Below are 23865 nucleotides of genomic sequence, written 5' to 3'. Positions count from 1 at the left end.
TTGATTATAATTTGGATAAGGGAACTTCAATAGAAATGGTTTGGGATGCTAGCAAGGCCTTTATGAGAGGTATTTTAATAGACAGAGGAGAAAATTACAAAAACAGCGTAGGTATTTAGAAAAGGAAATTCAGAGAAAACAACAATTATTATTTTGAATCCACGATTCAAAAATTAGGGATGCAATAAGGATATTACAGACTCAATTTAATATGTTAATGGCAGATCAAGTGGCAACAAATATACAATATGCTAAACATAATACTTTTTGTAATGCTAATAAATCAGGGAGGTGGCTGGCTTATGTGTTAAGGAAAAAACAGAAAGCACGTACTATTGAAAGAATTGAATACAAGGGTAAAGTGAGATTTCAACAGGATAAAATTAAAAAAGCTTTCCTGGAATATTATACAAATTTATATGCCAGAGATACAATATTGAATATGGATATTGATAAATATTTGAAAGAATATAAGGTTAAAGGTTTAACTAATGAACAAAGGGAAGAGTTGAATCGGTCTATAACTTCTGAGGAAATTATTTTGGTAATAAAGCAATTAAAAATAGGGAAATCCCTGGGCACAGATGGACTTACTGCAATATATTATAAAAATTTACAGGATGAGATAGTTGGTCCACTTACAGAGTTATTTAATCAGATACAGATGGGAGGAGGAGTGCCACCATCATGGAGGACTACTTTTATTTCATTGATACCAAAAGAGGATCAGGATTGTACTAAGCCTGGGAATTATAGACCGATTTCACTCTTGAATAATGATTATAAGATTTTTGCAAAAATAATGGCAAATAGGTTAATGGAAATTGTACAACAAAGGATTCATACTGACCAGTCTGGTTTTATAAAAGGGAGACAAATGAGGAATAATGTTAGGCAGATAGTGAATTTATTGGAATATTTGGAAAAGAAAAATCAGATTCCGGCAGCGTTTATATTTTTGGATGCAGAGAAAGCTTTTGATTGTTTGCATTGGGAATTTTTATTTAAATTAACAGGCAAAATGCAATTTGGAAATGGTTTTATACGAATACTTAGGGCAATTTATGGAGAGCAAACAGCTCAGATAATAATTAATAGTAGTTTGGCAGATAGATTTAAAATTGCGAAGGGAACGAGGCAGGGGTGTCCTTTATCACCTTTATTGTTTATTTTGTCTTTGGAACCTTTATTGGATAAGATAAGAGAGTTAAGGGAGATAGAGGGTATTAGAATTAGAAGACATAAATACAAAGTCAGAGCATTTGCAGACGATTTGGTTGTTATGTTGACTCAGCCTATAAATTCGAGTGCATATTTGTTGGAAGTAATTAATCAATATGGAAAGGTCTCAGGGTTTAAAGTGAATCAAAATAAAACAAAAGTGATAACCAAAAATATGACTAAGAACCAGAGAGAAAAATTAGAGGAAATAACAGGATTTGAAATTGTAAAAAAGGTTAAATATTTAGGAGTCTTTCTTACATCATCAAATATAAAATTGTATAAGAATAATTATGATGTGTTATGGCAAAAAATTCAGAAGGAAATGAATACTTGGAAAAAATTACAATTATCTTTGTTGGGGAGAATAGCAGCTATAAAAATGAATGTTTTGCCTAAATTCTTGTTCTTGTTTCAGATGATACCAATAATTAAGAAAGATAAAAATTTGGAAGAATGGCAGATTAATAAATTTATATGGGAAGGGGAAAAAGCGAGAGTTAAAATGAAAATAATGCAAGATACACGGGAAAGAGGATTAAAAATGCCTAATTTAAAATTGTATTATGAAGCAGTTGTTCTTTCTGTAATAAGCGATTGGTTTAATTTGACGGAGAAAAGGATTTTGAATATAGAAGGTTATGATTTATTATATGGTTGGCATGCATATTTATTGTATGATAAGAAAATAGATAAAGCTTTTAAGAATCATGTGTTGAGAATTTCTCTTTTGCGTGTCTGGAAAAAATATTATTATAAGTTAAACTATAAAATTCCTATATGGACAAGTCCTCGGCACGCAGTAGAGAATATAAATATAGAACAGGAACAAGAATTGATTACTTATAAATATCTTTTATATAATGAGAGGGGAAATTTACAACTAAAATCTTTGTATACATTAAAAGAAGAAGGGAGGAATTATACTTGGTTTCAATATGGACACTTAAAGGCTAGATGAAAAGAAGATCAGAAAATCGGTATTATTCAAAATGAAGAAAATTTGGTTAAACAAATTAGAAATCAAACCCAGGGGCATATAAAGAGATGTCTTGATAGAAATAGACTCTGAAAGAGATTTAATAAAGGATTGTATGATAAAATGGGCACAGAATATTCAGGAACCAATAATGTTGGACACATGAGAGAAAATTTGGGTTAGAAATGTTAAATTTACGCAAGCGCAGAATTTAAGGGAAAATTTTTATAAGATGTTTTATAGATGGCATTTAGATCCTAAGAAATTATCATGTATGTATCCAGATATGCAAGCGAAATGTTGGAGATGTAATTGTGATGCTACATATTTTCATGAATGGTGGACTTGTAAGAAAATTAAGTCTTTCTGGATAAAAATCTGGTGGATTATGCAAAATGTTTTGAAAAAGAAGATAAAGTTCCTGCCGCAATTTTTTCTTTTGGGAATAATAACAGACTGTACGGTGCTTGAGACGAAATTGATTTTGAACTTAATAACAGCAGCAAGACTGTCAATTGGACAATATTGGAAGAAAAAAGAAGTACCCACAATAGAAGAATGGATATTGAAAGTTTCTAATTTGGCTGAGATGGCTAAAATCTCAGTCTTCTTGAAAGACAGTACTCAAGAAAAATATTTAAATGAATGGAAGAATTGGATTGATTATATTCAAAATAGATATCAGATTAAGAAATTTCAGACTGCCTTTGAATGAAGGATGTTGTTTTTGATTTTAATGGAAGAAGTCAGGTTATGTGAAAGAGAAGGATTATAATTGTGTTAGATTTTAAAAATTTAATGTATGACTGTTTGTTTATTGAACTATACCTTGTGTTTACTCCGGGAAATGGGGGGGGGGGTTGGAGGGAGGGGGGAAGGAGGGGGGATGGGGGATGGGAGGGGAAAAATTTAATTGTTGTTGTAAAAGTTTTTCAATAAAAAAAAAAGAAATGTCTGCAAGAAAACAAACAACCTCAGGGAGTACTGAGGAACCCTTATTATAGTGTTCTTTCATAAAATGATGAAACTTGAGATAGTTTGTTGATTGATTTCAAACTATATTAAAAAAAATTCAAATCATTAGCTTTTGTATGCATTAGATTAAAATCCTCAGAATCTTACCATTATTACCAAGTCCTGGTGCTCTCTGAGCTTGGTTGTTTGCTGCCAGCTCTGCCATTTTTGCTATGCTTCACCAAGCTTGATGGCATCCAAGGAGAGGGAGAGGAGATGGGATGGATGCCTCCTGCAGCACCTTGCTGGCCAAAAGGAGCCACATACGGCCCTCCCGCACCGTTTTGGTCAGCAGAATGCTGCAGGAGGAGCCTGACCAAGCAGAAAACAGGGCACATTGAGGGAGGCACACGACCCCACTGTGCCCCATTTTGGCTGCCAGAAACACCATGTGTCAGTCCTTTGTTATTTCCAGGCTGGCCCCATGGGCCAGATTTAAGCACCCCACAGGCTGGTTTCAGCCCATGAGCCTTGAATTTGATACCGCTGTTCTACATAGTAGCTATTACAGAGCTTATTCTTTATGTTGTAGATGATTCCTGATTTTTGTTTTTGGGCTATTGTGTCTTTTAGTTTATTTATGATGTTTTGGAAGGACTTTGTTGGTTTATGTGCCTCAGTAATGTTGTGTTTATGTGCCTCAGTAATGTTATTTTCCTGGGCTCCAAGATCACCGCAGATGGGGACTGCAGCCAAGAAACTAAAAGATGCTTGCTCCTGGGGAGGAAAGCTATGGCAAATCTAGACAGCGTACTAAAAAGCAGAGACATCACCCTGCCAACAAAAATGCATATAGTCAAAGCTATGGTTTTCCCATTTGCAATGTATGGCTGTGAAGGTTGGACCATAAGAAAGGCTGAGCGTCAAAGAATTGAGGCCTTTGAACTCTGGTGCTGGAGAAGACTCCTGCGAGTCCCTTGGACTGCAAGGCGAACAAACAAGTCAGTTCTAGAGGAGATCAACCCTGGCTGCTCTTTAGAAGGCCAGATCCTGAAGATGAAACTGAAATACTTTGGCCACCTAATGAGAAAGGAGGACTCACTGGAGAAGAGCCTAATGCTGGGAAAGATTGAGGGCAAAAGAAAAAGGGGACAACAGAGAACCAGGTGGCTGGATGGAGTCACTGAAGCAGTAGGCATGAGTTTAAATGGACTTCAGAGGATGGTAGAGGACAGGAAGCCCTGGAGGAATGTTGTCCATGGGGTCGCGATGGGTCGGACACGACTTCGCAACTAACAACAACAACAAATGTTGTGTGGTTGTAGTAGTCTTTTGGCTGTTCTGAAATTTTCGATGTATGGTAGTGTTACCTTTTTATAAAGGATCAAGAAGTTATCAACCCACTACAGTGATTAAACCTATTATGCTACTCAAAAAATGACTCAACCCAGTACAGAACCAACAAAGGTAAGTGCTATCATGGAAGAGAAGGAAAAAAACAGGAGTCATCTACAATATGTCGTGTAAGGACTAACAACTATGTAGGACAGACGGATAGAAGACTAGCAGAACACTTCAATGAACACAAATGTGCAATCAGAAGACATGCTGAAAATTCACAGCACATGGACAAAATCAATAATAGTTTCAACTGGAAAACCATGAGCACCTTAGATCAAGCTAAAGTTATATTCTGAGTCATCATAGGCGAATAGGCGGCAATATAAATCTAATAAATAAATAAATCCATAAATACTAGGGAATTTCTGGTAGATGAGTTACATACAAATAAACCATATTAACAAACCATTCAAGAGAGGAAAGACTGGAACACATCCTTTCTAACTGTCAAATAAGCAGGAGTTAACACCAAGCAAACAATCAAGCAGAAAACAATACTCTTATCCAAGGAATATGCTGGGCATGTACTGTATATAAACAGGGAGCAAATCCCATACCCATTTGCAGTGATGATATTAACTAATTGAAAATGAAACATCTGCAAGCAAGCAAGCAAGTACAGAGAACACCAAGGACTCAACAGTTCAACCCTGAGCTACAGCTAGTCTCTTCTATTTAATTCTTACCATAATTGTTTTCTATATTTCCATGAACAAGAGCATCTGGTACATTAGCATTTACATCAGCCTTGCTACATTGAGCATTCTCAGAATTTCCTCCTAATTCAAATGGTAATGAACTGGAGTTGGAGACATCCTTTTCTTCAGTAACATCAGCTTTTAATAGTGGTTGGTGAATAATAAAGTCTATCTTCTCATTCCACAATTTTTTTTCTAGTAGACCAGCAGGTTTTGACAGAACCTCAATATATTTCCCATCTTCTTTGGATTTATTTCTAGCCATATGTGTTTCAGCAGATAGACCATGACAGACACAGGAATCAAAACTTATTTCTGCACAGGGAAGTTCAACTACATTAACAAATTCCATTGTACTTGTGGAAATTTCTATGCTTTCACTATTGCCATCAGTCCTGGATATAACTGAAGGTTCTCTACTTTCTTCCTCACCCTGGATCCCTTGACCATCATTAGGTAACTCAACTAAATTACTGTTTTTTAAATTTGTCAACATAGTGGGATCTAATTCTTCAGGGCACATACTGGTTTTCTCTTCCAATTCTGTGCTTGTCAATGTACATGGAATTTCTTCTGAGGCAGCAGCCCCTGTTCTGTCAGGATTCTTTGCAAGAACCTCTGTAGTTGAAGCAATAAACATCTGTTCAGATCTTCTATTAATACTGAACTCAAGGCCATGACATATTCCTACTTTTGTAAGTAAATGGATGTCACTTTCATCTAATTCAGATTCTTGGCTCGTAGCTTCTTGAACAGTCTTGTACTTTTCTACTTCTGGGGAGACCACTGTATTTTCACTTCTGTGTTTTGTTTCTGTTGGCACAACTACACTATTTGTAACTCTGTTACATATCTCAGTTGCAAGCTGAGCAAAATTCAATTTTCCTTCTGTTACAGAGATCTGATTAATTTGTTTCTCAGCAGAAAATTCAAAATGTTCCACTGAACTTGTTGAGATTGTGGCAGTATCAGTAGTTTGCTCCAGTCTTACATCAAAGCATTGAGCAATGTCGTCATTGCCTTCCTCTGAAACAGAAGTTTCTGTGTCTTCAATTATACTTGTGGAAATTGTAGCACATTCATCCCTTCCCTCTTTATCACCAACCACCTGGATTTCATCACTTCCTCCAGTGAATACATTGGGCATATGAATGGCATTTATCTCCATGCTGCTGGTTTTCTCTACAACTCTGTTAGTAGCAAGTACAGTGTCAGTATCTTTCACTGTTATGATTGGCATTGGAGTTTCAAATTCTTCTAAAATACTAGTAGAAACTTTATTAGATTTCATAACATCTCCATCTTGATTTATATATTTGACAGTTGTACTTGGTGCAGGAAAACTGAAATCTTCAGATGTTAGCAGACCTTCGACCTTCTCTAAGTTTTCAACTGTTCTTGCAACAAGTGGTAATGTTGGCTCATCGTGCTTGGCAGAATGTACTGAAAGAGAGCATAATTTGGCCCCACTTGTAGAGATGATCTCACCTTTACTTTTATCATTTTCATTAGTAGATGCTGAAACTATATTTATTTCCTTAGATACCATCTTAATCAGCTCTTCACATTTCCTGTTATCCAAGGAAGATTCAGTGTTCTCACTCTTCTTTTCACTAACTAATGGCTGATTTATACTTTGTTTATTTAAGAGTTCGTTACTTTTAAGTGCCTGGGCAAACAGAGAATCCTCTTTCAGGGAGATAAATGCCCTATTTTCATTACTTATGCCAACGCTAGTGGTGCTACTTGCAACTGTCCCCTTTATATTATTGTAAACACTATCAACCTTCATTTCTTTTGATAAGCATTCCACAATATCAATAGAACTTTTATTTGCATTTAAAGAATATTCATCTAACCCTGTTCCAAGCTGATCTGTAGATAGACAGACAGAACTTTCATGTTCTATACTTCCCATGTTAATAAGCAACATTCCACTTTCTTCTGTTCCTGTACAAGCCAACACATGTTCTGTTTCTTCATTGCCTCTTCCTGTACTAGTTACAAAATTTTCACTTTCTTCATCCTCTTCTTTTTCACCTGTGCTGGTTACACAACCTTCATCATCAATATATGAACCTTGACTGACTTCAACAGCATTTGTTTCAATTCTAACTTCTGTACTGTCTGTGGCAGGTTGATATTTTTCTTCTGGGTCCGAGACTCCTACAAACCCTTTCTGGTTTTCCTCCAAAAGAGTACAAGCAGGATCATCTTCTGCTATTATTCCTGTGCTAGTGACAGCACTCTCACCATTTACAACGTCTTCACTTTTGTCAGCATGGGATATTGTTGCTATGTTATTTACCATTTCAGGGCAAAGCCCAGTTACAGCATTCTCTTGTGAATCTGTACCAGTCACTGAACAGATAACAGAACCAATGTGCTCAGTTTCTATAACTGTACAAGTCACACTGCCCTCAACTGCTTTAGCTTGTTCAGATTGAACTGAGTTACTCTGAAAGGTATCCAGATTTTCACCCATCATAGATTGATTCTGAGCTTCAGTACCTGCACTGGTTACAGCACCATCACTTTCTATTTCACTTGTGCATGTGGCACCACCATCAAATTTGCTTATATCAACATAGTTGGAAGCCACACAGTTTTGTTCAGAGCTTGCACTGGTTACAGCATCATCTTTCTCTTCTGTTACACAGCTATTCACACTTTGATCAAGTTCATTTCTTCTTCCATTGACTGCCTTCTTTGTACATTCTTCTATGTAATTCACAGTGCATTCACCACTTTCTCTTTCCTTTGTACTGGTTGAAGAACTCTCACATATTGCAAGCTCTTCCATAACAGCACCACTTTCTTCAGCCGTTGTGACAGTCCACTCACCAATTGTTTTTTCTGTTACAGAATGGGCATTTTCTTTACTTTTGATCCAAGGGCCCAAGGTGAAACCTTCATCTGCTTCTATACTTGCACAACTTAAATGAGACTTTCTTTGTTCTTCTGAGCAAGTAATGATGGCTTCACCTTCAGTCAGCAAATTTGACATGTCTTCATCTCCATGGTTTTCTCCAATACTATCAGTGATGGAAGGGTTCCCAGTAGGTCTTTCTGTGCTAGTTCCTATAACATTTGCATCAGCTTCCACGCTACTGTAACTAACAATGCAATGGCTACCTTCTACACTACTGCCTACTACACTGCTTTCACTATTATCTTCAGCAACTTCTTTCATATCATTTCCTCCTTTGATGAGTGCAGATACTTCAATTTTTTTTTCTGGAACACTCTTGGGCACTGAACCTGAAGATAATTCTACTAACTTACTAATACTCTGGTCTTTGTCTGTTTTCAGTTTGTATTCTGCAATATCTTCACTGAAATGATCCCTTTCTACTTTTTCCAAGTTGATTAAAACATATTTGTTTGCACTTCTATTTGTAGATACTGCTTCTGAGCCTATGAGATTATCATTCTCTAAAATACTAGTTGATGCAGTTTCAGTTCTTTTTTGCCTAGTAACTTCCTGAATGCCTGCTACAGCACTTATCCTTTTTCTAGGTATTAGTTTAGAAGGTAAATGTATTGTGTCTTCTGAGTTTTTAATCCTTATATTGGCAATATCATCTTTCAGGTTTGCATTGAACACAATGTTATCATAAAATTTCATTTTAACAGCAAGGGTTTGACTATCTGAAATGGTATATTTAGCACAAGATCTATTCAAAGATTTCTCTTTAGATCCATTATTTGAAGGCTCTGTGATTTGTGGAAGATCTACATCCATAGATTTCTGATGTGCACATTCTCTTGTTAAACTCTTTATTGAAGAACTATTTTTCCAACTTTGATGATCCCTACTTGTAAGATTCTTTGGACAATGATCATCCTCAGTCATTCCATGGAACTTTAATTTTTCATTTTCATGAGCAGCACCAGGTAAAACGTGATCAGTTTCCTCATAAGTAGCATTTACATGATGCTGTTCTTTTTCAAAACAACTTAAATCCTTTGGAATCTGCCTGAAGGTGCCACTTGAGACATTTACTTCCTTAGCAGAAAAAACTTCCACTTTTTCTTCAGAGTTACTGAAATTTGAATACAATGTATTGAATTCAGACCTTAAATGATGATGTATTTGGTCTTTGACAATATTTTTCAGTTCAGCTTTTCCCTGTAAATTGTTACTGCTTTCTTCCTCAATTTGGCTTTGTTGATTATATATAACACCGCAATATTCCTCCATTGGCTCCTGGATTTGTTCAGAATACAGTAACTGCCCAGTAGTCTTTTGAAAAGAAATGAAAGGGCTTGTGACAGCTGGTATTTTTTCCTCTCTGGTATTTATTTCTTGGGTTGATGTATTCACCTTTCGATGTTCATTACTTAATCTTTTAATAGGCTTCTTCTCTGTATGCAGATTTTCTGGCATCTTTGCATTGTTTTCTACTTCTTTAATGCCTTTGTCTTCTGATTTGCCCTCATCTTCTTTCTTTTTCATGTCCTTATTATTATGCTTAAAATTTTTGCTTTTGTGATTATCTGCTGACAATCTCCTTTCCAGTCTGGAAGTACTCAAATATTTATCACTTTTACTTCTCTCTCTTATTTTTTCTCCCAACTGCCCCTTAACTTTATGATTAGCATCTTTTTGGAAACTACTAAGTGATTGTGCTTCACTTTCAATTTCCAATTCAGTGGAATTTTCTTCAAAGAATTTCATTTCCTGTTTGAATTTAGATTGTTTATCTCGATCACTCTCTTCTGAATGTTTATCTTTGTCCAATTTCTGTACAGATTCCTGCTTAGATAAACTTTCTTGTAATTCACTTTCAGGTACTTTGGCTGATTTGTTGTAACTCTTGGACATCGGTTTTAATACAATCCTTTCTTCTAAGCCACTCTTTGATCTTCGCCTGACTTTGTGTAAATTATCACCTTGCCGCAAAATATGATCCAAATTGGATGATTCTGCATCATGCTTTTCTTCTTCATTTCGTTTTGATGTTATGGAAGAAACATGAATCTTTGAGGCACTCTGTGACTCTTTTGGTGGCCTAGAATCATTTGGAAACTTCCTAGATTTGTATTCTGCTTTCAATTTCTCTGTGGAAAGCTGCCCCTCTTTTCTGTTGTTCTCTTTACGTATAATCTCATTTTTTTCTGAAGTGTATTTCATCTCTTTGCTATTCATGGAAGCCTTTCTTTCACTTCTCTGCTTGTTTTTCTTTTCAGTTTTATCATCAGGCAAAAGTTTTGCTAGCTGACTATTTTTCACAACAGTTTCTTCATTTCTCATGCTCTTCTCAGATGGTACATTTTCAACATTTTCACTTGTTTTCTGAACATTATCTCCTTTACATTTATACTTCATTAATGATTTGTCTTCAGAAAGACTTCTTTCTTTTTCATTTTTATCTTTTGATGGTCTGGCCTCTTTCTTCAGTACATTCTTAACACCTGGTGTTTCTGACTCATCCTTTTTAAAAAGTTTTTCATTTTTAAGTATATTCCTTTGCTTTTGAGGTTCTTCTGGACTGGCCTCTGCCATTTCAAATTGAGATTTTCCTTCAACATCTGGCTGGATAACTTCCAATTGGAAAGAGGCAGACATTCTTCTCTTGTGCTCCTTTTCAACTTTGATTTCACTTTTATTTTCCTCCGGTGAAAGTCCGAATTCTGCAATTTTTCTAACAACTTTATTTCCATTTTTGCCTTGACTGACTTTCATTTCTTTTGAAGACAACTTTTCAGTACCCTGCAAGACAAAAAAGGGACAAATTGTTAAGTCATCTTTAGTTCAAATACTGATAGTGTCATTTATAATTACTTATAAAATGGATTGGATCCAGTGCTCTTCTTAGTGGAATTTTGCTATTGTTAGAAACAATTTCCCCCAACACAATTTCTGTTCCTGCATTCCAACACAATTGCTTATGCCATTTGTCAGGGTTCTGAGTAACGCAGCCACTGAAATCAGAACTCCGAGGCAGGTAGATTCTTCGAAGAACATTTATTTTATTTATTTTATTTATTTATTTATTACATTTACATTTATTGCATACATCATCACAGGCAGTGCTGATATGACGTATCCAATAAACCAACTCTGAAAGTTCCAGCGGTTTTCACCTAATTAAAAGAATAAAACTTCCCCCCTCCCTAGTATCATCAGTTACATTATCCAATGAATATAGCTGGCATGCTTCTCTCCTTTACCAGCCACCTGTTACAATGACCTTGGTTCTCACAGGAAAACTTTTTATTTTGACTGTAAGCTGGGCTATCTACTTCCCCCCTCCTTCTTTCTTTCAAGCACAAGATGGCTTCAGCCAGGTTTGCTTCAGAGTTGACAATCGGATCTCCCCCCTTAATTGGAGAGAATTTCCTGAAAAATTCAAATGGAGAAAAATAGATTTTCAATCATCCACCCCTCCCTCCTCCTGGAGGTGCCTTTGGCTTTTGAGGGTATTTATTGTGAAATTGCTTAGTCTATCTGCTTTTACATCCCAGCTCTTTACCCAGATGGCTTTGGAAAATGGGTACCCCTTTCATTGCCCTAGGTACTGGAGCCTTCCTTTACAGTCTGGAGTCCAGGATTCACTTTACCTCATAATGCATTTCTCCCTGAACTATGATTGGCTTTGAGGTGGCCCGGTCTACTGGCCTCAGCTGAGACCTGATTGCCAGCTTTCACAGGCTGCTATGGAAGATCGGGTGCACTTTCTCCAGGAGGCAGGGAAGCTTCAACTCCACCGTGACAGGATTAAAAATCACGATGGGGAAGGGGCCTATGAATTTGGGTCCTAGCTTTTTGCAGGGTAATTTTAGTCTCAAATACTTGCTGGAGAGGTAAACCTTACTCCCTATTCAAAAGGGTGGTTGGGAGGACCTACGTTTATCCGCTTGCACTTTTTGGGTTTTTGCAGCCTCCTGAAGGGCTTGTTTTTACATTCTCCCATGCTGTCCTCAGTGACTCCATCCATTCATTTAAGGTCTTGGAGGAGGGTAGCTCTCTAGAGAGTTCCAGCATGGGGATGAACTCCATGCCATTAGTGATTTGGAAAGGGGTTAGCCCGGTGCTGTGTGCACATTGTTGTATGCTACCTCAGCAAATGGTAGCAGGTCTGCCCAATTGGTTTGTTGATAATTAACATAGCATATTAAGTATTGTTCTATCATTATGTTCGCACATTCCGCAGCTCCATTAGTGCTCAGATGGAGCAGAGCTAAGCAATGGACCTTATAAACTCCCTCCAGAATTTGGCCATCAATTGGACCCCCTGGTCGGAGATAATTCTCCTAGGAGCTCCGTGCAGCCTATAAAACTGCTTTATAAATAGTTTCGCCAGCTTGTGGGCTGACGGAAGACTGGAGCAGGCTACAAAGTGGGCTTGCTTAAAGAAGAGATCAATCACTGTCCAAATGACTGTACTTCCCCCACTCTCAGGAATCTCTACTATAAAATCCATGGCTATTTCTTCCCACAGCCAGGAAGGGTCAGCTACTTGTTGGACTAGTCCTGGGGGCTTCCCTGGTCATTTTTTCATTGTGGCACATATAGTGCAGCTCTTGACATAGTCCTCAATATCTACTTTCATCGTTGGCCACAAAAAATTGCCTCCTGGACAAGTGCAGGGTTTTCAGGAAGCCGAAATGGCCCGCCTGCCTGCTGTTGTGGCTCCCTTGCAGTACTTGGGAAGCGCAGTTTGCTGGGGACATATAGTTTAGAGTAAAGTGACCAGATTTCAGTGATGGCAAAGCGGGACACCATTGACGGGGGGGAGGGGGGCTGCGCATGCGCGCTGAGTCTTGCCACCTGCCTGAAGGAGGAGGAGCGGCTGCTGCTTCTCCGCTCTTCCAGGCAGGCTTGGCTCTCCTCTTGGCTCTTCTCTTCCTCTCGGGTGAGGTCAAGCGGCGTCTCTCCTCCCTCTCGCGCCCCCTTCTCTGCCACTCCCCCTTCTCCGCCTCCTCCTCTTGCGTTGCCGCCTCCCATTTTCAGAATGGGAGTGAAACAAAAAAAAATCGGGACTTTTTGGAATTGCCGCGGGACGCGGGACAAATTATTAAAAAGCGGGACTGTGCCGCCAAAAGCGGGACATCTGGTCACTATAGTTTAGAGCCCTTCTAAACTATAGGCAAGTCTATCTCTGAGGGTTAGTAGCTCCTTGTCGTCTCGGTACCATGGATCAGTGGTCAGCTCTGTTTTTAACTGTTGAGTCAAACCCCCTCCCTTGCCAATTTTCCACCTTTGCGCTTGCTGCCTGGTTATGACTTGTTTGGCTTGCTGGGAGGGAGGCAGCATAGCATGGATCACCTCTTCACGCTTGCTGTTGTATTGTGACATTCATAACAAAGTGTCGGCTAAAAGATTTGTCCCCCCGAGATGTATTTTAAGTGAAATTGAAATTAAATGGCTGAAGTACTGTGCCCATCGGATCTGCTTTGGTGAGAGCTTCTGCAGGGTCCTAAGTACCTCCAAGTTCTTATGGCCTGTCCATATTTCAAATGGCACTTGGCTCCCTTCAAGGAAGTGGCGCCAGATCAGCAGAGCCCAGCGGACTGTGTATGATTCTTTTTCCCACCTCCTTTTAGTCTGTTAGTTTTCTGGAGGTGTATGCACATGGTTGAACGTTCCCCACTGCATTTTTTGGGAGGAAGACTGCAGCCACCGCTATGTCTCTGGCATCTGCTTGGATAAGGAACATTTGGTCTGGTCTGGATGCTTAAGGATCGGTTCTTTGGCAAACAGTCTTTTGAGCGTCTCAAATGCCTTTTGGCATTCCAAGGTCCATTTAAGGAGTTGACCTGGCTGTGGTTTCACTCCCCCCTCCTGTTTGATGATTGGGAGGGTGAACTCAAAAAAGGAAGTGTCTGTAGAAATTAGCAAACCCCAGGAAGCTTTGGAGCTGCTTGTGGGTTCGAGGAGGTTGCCAGTCCAGGATGGCTTTGACTTTCCTGGGTCCATCTCTATCCCCTCACTGGACACACGATACCCTAAGTAGTCTAGGCTGGGCTTATGGAACTTGTACTGAGACAATTTGGCATACAGGTTCGCTACTAGAAATTTCTTGAGCACCTGGCACACCAGTTTGATGTGTTCTTCCAATGTCTCAGTGAAGATGAGAATGTCATCTAAGAATACGAGGAACCCACTGTATAGGTTTTCATGTAGCACCTCATTAATCAGCTCCATAAATACTGCAGGCCGAAGGGCATGACTTTATATTGGAAACTCCTGAGGGGACAATTAAATGCAGTTTTCTACGTGTCCCCTTCTTTAATCCTCACTCTGTTATATGCCTCTCATAGGTCTACTTTGGTGAAGATTTTGGTGCCACCACGAAGGAGACGTACTTACTGAACGTTCCTTCTTGGTGCACTGCAGGTGAGTCCAAGCATTGGGTTCAACTCCTTCTGATTGGCCCAATACTGGAATCAGGGTGAGGACCCTGATCCGACCCATAAAATTCAAATAAGTTGACAGATCATTGATAGGGGGAGCCCCCTGCCACACTCCTTACCAAACTAGTGAGGCTAGAGATGGGCAGCACTGGGAAAACATCCATTCTCCTGTGCGCTGCTTAGTGAATCCAAGCATTGGGTTCAACTCCTTCTGACTGGCCCGATACTGAGTTGCAAAATCTTTGGACATGCCTCTTCCTTCTGGCCGAGCCTTAAGTTTTTTTCAATGAATCTTGGATCTGGAGAAGACGTAGTCCAAGTGAAGAACAACTACTCCTGGACCCCGGACCAAGTCAAACCAGGGTGGGATTGGACTCACCTGTAGCGCACCAAAAAGGAATGTTCAGTAAGTACAATATCTCTTCTCCTATGCACTGCTTGGTGAGTCCAAGCATTGGGATATACCCAAGCTAAATCGACATTGGGCGAGAGATAGAACGGTCCCAGATCCCCTCGGCCGGCAGGATGCACTGTAACACTCGTCTCTCGAATGCTGCCTCTGCAGAAGCAAAAACGTCCCACTTGTAATTTCTCACGAAGGGAGAAGGCGAAGACCATGTGGCTGCCCTGTAAATTTCCAGGATCGAAGCTTGAGTGGCCCAAGCTGCTGTAGTGGCCGCACTTCTGGTGGAGTGTGTGATGATGTGGCGTGGAGTGGGCTGAGCTTGATGCTCATAGGCCAACGCAATACAAGCATTAAGCCAATGTCCAATGGTGGAAGGCGATACTTTCTTGCCCATTAACCTGGGCTGGAATGAGACAAACAAGGCTTCTGTGCATCTGAAGGAAGCAGTCCTTTTAATGTATTTCCGCAGTGGATTTATTTATTTATTTATTTATTTGATTTGATTTTTATACCGCCCTTCTCCCGAAGGACTCAGGGCGGTGTACAGGCAGAAGTAAAAAAGACAATACAAGGTACAGTTTAAAATGTAAATTAAAAAACTTATTATAATTAGCCCGAAACTTTAAAATATATAAAAAACTAAAATCCCGTTTAAAATTGATATTAAAATTTAAGAAAATTTTAAAAACCAATAAAATTCAAGCCAGCCCCGCGCGAATGAAAAGATGTGTCTTCAGTTCGCGGCGGAAGGTCCGAATGTCTGGGATTCGGGCAGAAGTCCGGCAGAATAACTTCCTGCGCTCAGTGAAACCATGTATTGACCTTTGGGACAAAAGTCGGGTCCAAATGGAGGATGACTCTATCTGGGTAGAAAATAAATGAATGTGAACGCACCGAAAGAGCTGCCAGCTCCGAAATCCTGTGCGCCAATGTAATCGCAAAGAGGAAGGCAACTTTAAATGTGAAAAGGCTGGCAGATCTCAAGGGCTCAAACGGAGGTACTGTCAGTACCTGCAACATGAGCGACAAGTCCCAGGTCAGATATCTGTGGACAATTGGGGGTAAAAGGTTGGATACCCCTCTCAGAAAAGTACGTACCCTTGGATGTTGTGAAAAGGGTACTGTGCCGTCTTCTGGCAGAATGGTGGCCAAGACCGCAACCTGCCTGCGAAGAGTGTTGATCGACAATCCCTTATCCAAACCAAGTTGCAAAACGTCCAATACTGTGGAACTGCCACTGATGTGGGAACTATCTTCGCCTTGGCACACCAGCGACAAAAAGAAGTCGAAGTGGCCTCATATATTCTGTTTGCAGAGGCTTTGCGGGAGGCCAGCATCGTAGAAATCACCTTGCTTGAAAATTACGTGCTATTTGTATAAGTCTGATTGAAAGTGATGAAGCGCCAGAGCCGCTCTCAGTTCCAGCCAGTTGATGTCGTTGTGTAAATCTTGCTGAGACCATCGATCTTGGGCCAGTTTGGAATTCAGGTGCATTACCCAGCTGAACAAGCTGGTGTCCAATGTCAGCACCTGTCTGGGAGGATCTCGAAACAGACACCCCTCCTTCATGGCCACCGATGTCCACCAGGATAGGGTGAAGGACCTGCCTGGGTACCCTGATTTCAGCCACTGAATTGCTCTAGCCTGCCCTCTGGCTGGATAGAAGGAGCCATTGTAGAGCCCTTGAATGCAACCGAGCCCAAGGGACTATAGGCAGGATATCATCTTCCCTAATAGGCGGGAGAGTAGTAGCAAGGGAACTAAGGGAACTAAGTCTAGGGACCTGACCTGTCCTACCATTTCACTTATGCTGTCTCTTCTCTCCTGGGACAGGAAGACCTGAGATAATCGAGTGTCTATCACCGCTCCTAGATGAGTTAATCTGGTAGAGGGTGCCAATTGGCTCTTTTCCCTGTTCACAGAAAAACCGTGAGCCTGGAAAGTCTAGATCGTGAAGTGAAGGTCCTGTTCTGCCTGCTCTAGGGATGACAACTGTATTAATATGTCATCGAGTTAACACTGCAGATGAATGGGCCTTGCCTGCAGATGTACTGTTATTACATCCAGCAGTTTGGTAAAGATCTGCAGGGCCAAGGAAAGGCCAAAGGGCAGAGCTTTGTATTGCCAATGCCGACTGGCATAAGCAAATCTGAGGAATCTGCGGTGGGACGGCCTGATCGGAACATGGAGGTATGCCTCCTTCAGATCAATTGATGTCAAAAAATCCCCCTGCCGAATGCAACCTAGGATAATGAGAAGAGATTGCATTTTGAACCTGTGCTACTTTATATTTCATTTGACGGCCGTCGCCAGGGGAGCATTTTATCAGGTTCACCTGATCAGGTTCATTCGCCAGTTGTGCCCCTTCCTTGACCGGGACGCCTTACGCACGGTCACTCACGCCCTCGTTACTTCCCGCCTGGACTATTGCAATGCTCTCTACATGGGGCTCCCCTTGAAGAGCACCCGGAGGCTCCAGTTAGTCCAGAATGCGGCCGCACGGGTGATAGAGGGAGCACCGCGTTGCTCCCATATAACACCCATCCTGCGCGGTCTACACTGGCTACCGGTAGCCTTCCGGGTGCAATTCAAGGTTTTGGTTACCATCTTTAAAGCGCTCCATGGCTTAGGACCGGGATACTTTCGAGACCGCCTTCTGCCACCGATTGCCTCCCAACGACCCGTGCGCTCCCACAGAGTGGGCCTCCTCAGGGTGCCGTCGACCAAACAATGTAGGTTGGCGACCCCCAGGGGGAGGGCCTTCTCTGTGGCGGCACCAGCCCTGTGGAACGAGCTTCCTCCGGGATTACGACAACTCCCCGACCTCTGGAGCTTCAGAAGTGAACTGAAGACTTTATTATTTCAGCGCGCTGGACTAGCTTAAGAATAAAATGTTTTAACTAAATTTTAAGGGTTTTTTAATGGGTTTTTACCGTTTTTAGTGATTTGGCTATGATAATATTTAGTTTTAATTGGGTTTTTAATGCTTATTTATTATATTGTTTTTTAATATGCCTGTGAACCGCCCTGAGTCCTATGGGAGATGGTGCGGTATAAAAGTATGATTAATAAATAAATAAATAAATAAATATGTACATTTAGGTCTGTAGGTTCAATATGGCTCTCTGGCCGCCTGAACTCTTGGGAACTAAAAAGAGTATGGAGTAAAATCCCCAGCCTCTCTGCCCCAAGGGCACCGGCTCTATTGCCTCGATGTCTAGTAGATGTTGAATCTCTGCCTTCATCATAGCCTTCCTGGCAGGGTCTCTGGGAACGAGACATTGTACAAATCTCTTGAGGTGGCTTGGAATAAAATTCTAGGGTCAGTCTGAGCCTGATCATCTGAATCGCCCAGGCATCGGTGGTGGACTCTCTCCACTGGCTGACCAACAATCTTAACCTGCCACCAATGGGAATCTGTGACTGAGAGTCATTTTGAGTGGCAGTAAGGCCGGTTACTGGCTCCTCTAAAGGGCCTTCTGGACTGTGGCTGGTGAGACCTGTCTCTAAAGGCTGGTCTATCCTGAGCCCTGTCACCACCTTGTGAATATTGCCTGTGGTACTGTGAGGTGGTGAAACCCGGCTAAGAGCCACAAAAGGGCTGCCTCTGATAGAAGGGAAAGAATCTTCTGTCCATTCTCTTGTAAGTGTGAGGGAGGACCTTACGCTTATCCTTCCCTTCTACTAGGATTGGATCTAATATAACCCCAAACAACTGGCGACCCTAAAAAGGAGCAGCGGCTAAACGCCATTTTGACTTTGTGTCACCTTGCCACTGTCTAAGCCATAACAATCTCCTGGAGGCAACATTGAAAGCCAAGGCGCTAGATGTGAATTTGGCTGCATTTGAGGTCGCATCAGCTGAGCACCCAGTTGCAGCGATCAATTTGCTAATATCTTGCTGCAGCCAGGTGTCCTCAGGAGAGGCCTGCATCTGTTTTAACCACAAGAGGGAAATCCTGGAGAAAAAGGAAGTGGCTGTGGCAGATCTTATGGCCCAAACAGCTGCCTGATAAGTCTTGAGGGCTGATAATTCTGCCTTTCTATCCTCCGCCTTCAATCCCTCAGCAGTATCTGAAGGGAGAATGGCAACGGAAGCTAGGGTAGCAAGGAGAGCATCTACAACTGGCACCTGAAGTAGCTCCTCAAACATTGATGAGTGTATCATTAATGCCTTGAGTAATAGTCTGTGCAATGGCACTGCACAATTCAGCAGACAGAATTTGCTCAGAACTGCCCTGAGGACAGATTCCAGCTGCAGTGGGCATAAATGTTGCAGATGGGGGGAAGACCTGGGGCCAGACCTTGGCACTACTCCTGAAGTAAAAGGTAAAGGTTCCTGATCACTTCTTCCCTGTGGGGGAATATCCTGAGACTGCTGTGATTCAGTAATCAAAGTGGGAGACAAATTTATCTGATCTTCCTGCACTAGCATTGGCAGAGAAGGAGCTAATGTGAGGCTAGGTATATTAGCACTACCAGAACTCCTTGGGGCATTAGCAGCTTCCGCCTTCTTTTGAGCTCTAGCAAAATGCTTTTCCAATGCTTTTTGCCTTCTCTCAGCACCTTTATTAGAAGCAGAAGAAGAGGTTTTAGACTGCTTAGCCTTAGATCTGGTGGCAGGCCTTTGCCTTTATCTCCAGATTTAGCCTTCTTAGGATCAGAACACCCAGGGGATGAATCAGCATAATCACTATTATCTGAATCCTGATTGTTAGGCATAGCTGTGAATCCTTAATGAAGGCTTGGTAAATCCCAGAATAAATCAATTTCCAAAGTGGATGCTATCACACAATAAACGCTTATATACTCACTGCGCAGTTTGGGTTTAATAAAGAAGCACCAAACCGGCAAAACAGCTTGTAAGCGCAAGGCCAGCTATTAAAATGGCGGCAGGGGCAAAAAGGATGCGAAAACTGTCAAAATGGCTACAAACGCCTGCCCAATGAGCGCGAAGACCGGCAACACAATCCACAAGCGCTTTCCAGGTGCCTTCCAAGCTCCTAATCAAAGCCTCGATCCTTGACGGAATCAAAAGTGCTGCAGCACTTCTCCCAGCACGCTCTCTCTCTCTCTCTCCCAGCAGCAAACAGCAATGCAATAAGAAGAGCTGACGCCCATAAGATGGCGCTATCAGCTCCGATCTCCACGCTCTCTGAGTGATTTATGAACATTCCAGCTGCCACACTGCCTCTGGGTCGTCTGGTAAGCCAGAAGTTGACCTCACGGCAATGGCACCCGCTGCGTTATCACAGCTCCGATCTAAGCTGTATACAATAGCCGCTCGCTCAGCCACACCACTCTCTTAACGAGACAAACCCTATTTTTTAAAAAAAAATTCCAATTAATTCTAATTATTAATTTATTGGGAGCAACTCAGAATATGTTTATCTAGGTCGACTAAGTTGAAAAAAAAACTAAGGCTCGGCCAGAAAGAGGCATGGCCAAAGATTTCGCAACTCACTATTGGGCCAATCAGGAGTTGAAAACAATGCTTGGACTCACCAAGCGGCGCACAGGAGAATGAGTGTTGCCCATCTCTAGCCTCACTGGTTCAGTAAGAAGTGTGGCGGGGGCTCCCCCTATCAATGATCTGTCAACTTATTTGAATTTTATGGGTTGAGTCAGGGTCCTCACCCTGATTCCTAGCTTCAGGACAGTTTGCAAGTTGATGTTGTGACCCAGGCCCAAGAAGGTAGTAATAAACTTAGTCTGTGGAAAAACAAACTTTATTCAAACAGCTGGGACAGTTCATTCCCAACGTCGTTCAACTCAAACTAAAACAAATCCCTCCCAACATAAATTCCTCAGTTATCTCACAAACCATAGTCCAATTAGGCAAACAGCCAAAGATCCTTCCTGGCAAACATCCAGAAGCCACGAAAACAAAGATGTACACGAAGCAGAGGACGAAGCAGAAGACGCAGCTACAACGTTGTTTTCCGGCAAAGCTGAAACACCGGTGCTGGTCTGTTTTAAGCCTTATGGGAGGGGCCAATCATCTCTTGGCCCTACTCCCGAATTGTCCTCTCTGCTTGAGCTGCTCTTGCCTTCTTCTCATGCGTGCATTAGGAACAGGCTCCTCCTATTCCTCTGCCTCACTATTATCAGTCTCTGGAGGCTCTAGAGTCCGCACCTCACTTCCTGATGGCCCTGGGCTCACCTCAGCTTCATCGCTGTCTGACTCCGTTGCCAGCTCCATAGACTGCAGATGGGCCACAACAGTTGATTAGGCAGCGGGTGCATCCCGAATCTATTATGGCCTCTACATTCCCCTGGGTTCTGGATTTTGACGCTATGATTTTCAAGGCAATGGCAAAGGGACGGATGGCTTCATTTACCATTGGGTCATCCTCCCCCTCATCATCGCTGTCATAGGGCACCGGCTGCCAGATGTCTCCAGATGGAGTTCTCTCTCCTTCACTGGAGAGGAACGAGACCTCAATGGCCTGACATGCAATCTTTCCCCTCCTTTGGCTGCTGGGGGAGGGGGGGCTTCTTTGCCTTGGCAGACTCTGGAGGCTTCCCTCTAGGTTGGGAAGCGGGGGCAAGGCCTTAGCAGCTCGGTGGCTTTGCTGGCCAAAGCGAAAGCATTTGACGGGCAGTCCCGAAGCTCCACTGGAGGAGTCTGCGGCTTGAGTAGGGGTTAATTGTCTCCCCAGTTGTCGCTTTGCTGGCTGGGTCTTTGGCTTTGGCTCCGCACCTCTTGCATCACTTGAGCTCGAGGTCCATTGCTACTGCCATCCAATACCACTTGTGGATCTGATCAGGAACTCCTTGGTAAATGCACACATTTAGCAACTCATGGTCCAGGCCCTCTTTGAAGTAGACCAGTAGTCTTTCCTGCCACTGTCGCAGGTTCCCAGCTACTTGTCAGAACTCTCAGACATATTCCTTGGTGGGTTGGCCCCTCTGCTTTAGTTCACGGATCTCGGCTTCAGCTTGCAGGACCTGGAATTGTCCTCAAACCTAGATTTGGTTCTTCACCTCTGTTCTGTCCCCCCCCACCTCACCTAAGAAAACACACTCGCCTAATTCCAAAAGTGTCAGGCCTGGAAACCATACTAGACTTTAGGGTTCCAGACGCTGCCACATTTTTCCCCTGAGGGGAAGAGGGGGGGTTGAGGGGTATGGTAACATTCTTCAAGCGGTCAAGGTTGGATGGTTTTCACATCTGCAGGAAGAGTGGCGAGAAGATATTCGAATGAACTGGGAGAACGTGGGACCATGTGACCAGCAAAGGGGTCAGGGGGGTGGGACTCTTGGGGTTTGTATAACTGGGAAAAGAATCCGGAAGTTCAATTTTGGAATTTCACTCATCGTGTGCCAGTTTCCTCATGCTAGTAAAGAACTCTGAAAGACAATGGCTTCTGAGTTTTTTTTATGCAGAAGAGGTTTTTCTGGAACCCTGACAAAAAGACTCTTTGAATATTTTTATTATCTGTGTAGATCTTATTTCCCTCTTGAAATTTGATTATCTTATCATCTGTTTTCTTAATTTATATGCCAACCATCTCCCTGGTTTACAGTATTTGCATGTTTAAAAAGTGTTGTTTTGTGTATTTCAGTCTCTTTTTAATATCTGAAACAGTCAACAAGGAGATAGGCTGTTGCAGTAATTTTAGTTGATTAAATATGTTGGGGGTGCTCTGGTGATTTCTGGAGTTCTCTTTCTTTCAATTTAATTTCTTGTAAATTTTTTTGGATTTTTCCATTCATCTTCTTCTTGTACTGTATTGTACTGTATAAGTTATCCTCATATCATAACTTTACAAATGTACCAAATTGTTGTCAAATTTGTTCCTTTACCCAGATTATTATTAAAGTAGTCTTGGAGAACTTGTTTACATTCTTTATAAATCTCAATTTAAAAGACTAAAAACCAAATTTAAGATGTAAGGACACTGGATTATGATCAGAAAAAGATTTTGGTAAAATATTAGTTTTAATTGCTTTGTGAAACAGATTTTTTGTAATCCAAATCATATTGATCCTAGAAAAAGATGTGTCTCTCTGAAAAGAAGATAGTCTATTTTATTTTTACATCTCCATACATTAAACAAACCTATCAAAAGTATCAATCATTCTAAAAAAGTTTGGGGAAGTTTCTCTTATGTTTATTTCATTCCTCTGCTAATTATCTGTCCAATTGTGGGGTTACTACCACACTGTAGTCTCTAAGTACACACTAATACTGAAAAGAATAGAAAAATAAATATTCAGACAGATTTTTAAATAAGTTTTTTCTTGGTGTGGGGTGTATAATTCCACTAACAATAGATTTTATTTCCTTTAATTCAGTTTGCACAATTACATATCTGTCTTTATAATCAGCAAAACAGTAGATATGGATGTAATTGGAGTTTTATATACAAAGCTATTGATTTTCTTAGAATTAGCAGAAATAAATTCCACACCCAAAGTATTGTTTATTAAATACTTTTTATCAGTCATATTATGCAAGATATATTGCATAAGTTACATATTATGCAACTCATATTAATGAGTTTCTTGCATATATCATGATTTATTTTTTTCAAATAATGAAATATTTTTTTCTCTTTTGTAGGGAATTTGCCTCATTGACATTCCATATCAGAATCTTGTAATTCATCTATTTGTTATTAAGAGGAAGTTCCAAGCACCAAGCACTCCAGCTATGGCTCTCATCTCCAGAGCCTGTCCTTGATCAGCATGAGACTTCTTTTTATCTTTCAGAGCCAATTCTTGTGATAATTAATCTTTGTGGTTTGAAAAATGGTGTAATTGCACCCAAAGTATTGTTTATTAAATACTTTTTATCAGTCATATTATGCAAGATATATTGCATAAGTTACATATTA

General features: G+C 41.0%; 1 protein-coding gene across 5 annotated transcripts in view; it reads right to left on the bottom strand.

Moving 5' to 3' along the window:
- The window catches only part of BOD1L1 (biorientation of chromosomes in cell division 1 like 1), a 125011-nt gene that overhangs the window by 71471 nt on the left and 29675 nt on the right, over positions 1-23865 (bottom strand). For all 5 annotated transcript variants that reach the window (XM_058192292.1, XM_058192290.1, XM_058192288.1 and 2 more), the window contains one exon: positions 5242-10969. In XM_058192292.1, the coding sequence (XP_058048275.1) occupies positions 5242-10969 (5728 nt within the window). The remainder of the gene's footprint in view (positions 1-5241; positions 10970-23865) is intronic.

The sequence above is a fragment of the Ahaetulla prasina genome, chromosome 8 (assembly GCF_028640845.1).
Source record: "Ahaetulla prasina isolate Xishuangbanna chromosome 8, ASM2864084v1, whole genome shotgun sequence".
Taxonomy (NCBI): Eukaryota; Metazoa; Chordata; class Lepidosauria; order Squamata; family Colubridae; genus Ahaetulla; species Ahaetulla prasina.
The sequence above is the reverse complement of the archived record's forward strand: the minus strand, read 5'-3'. Positions and strand labels throughout refer to the sequence as shown.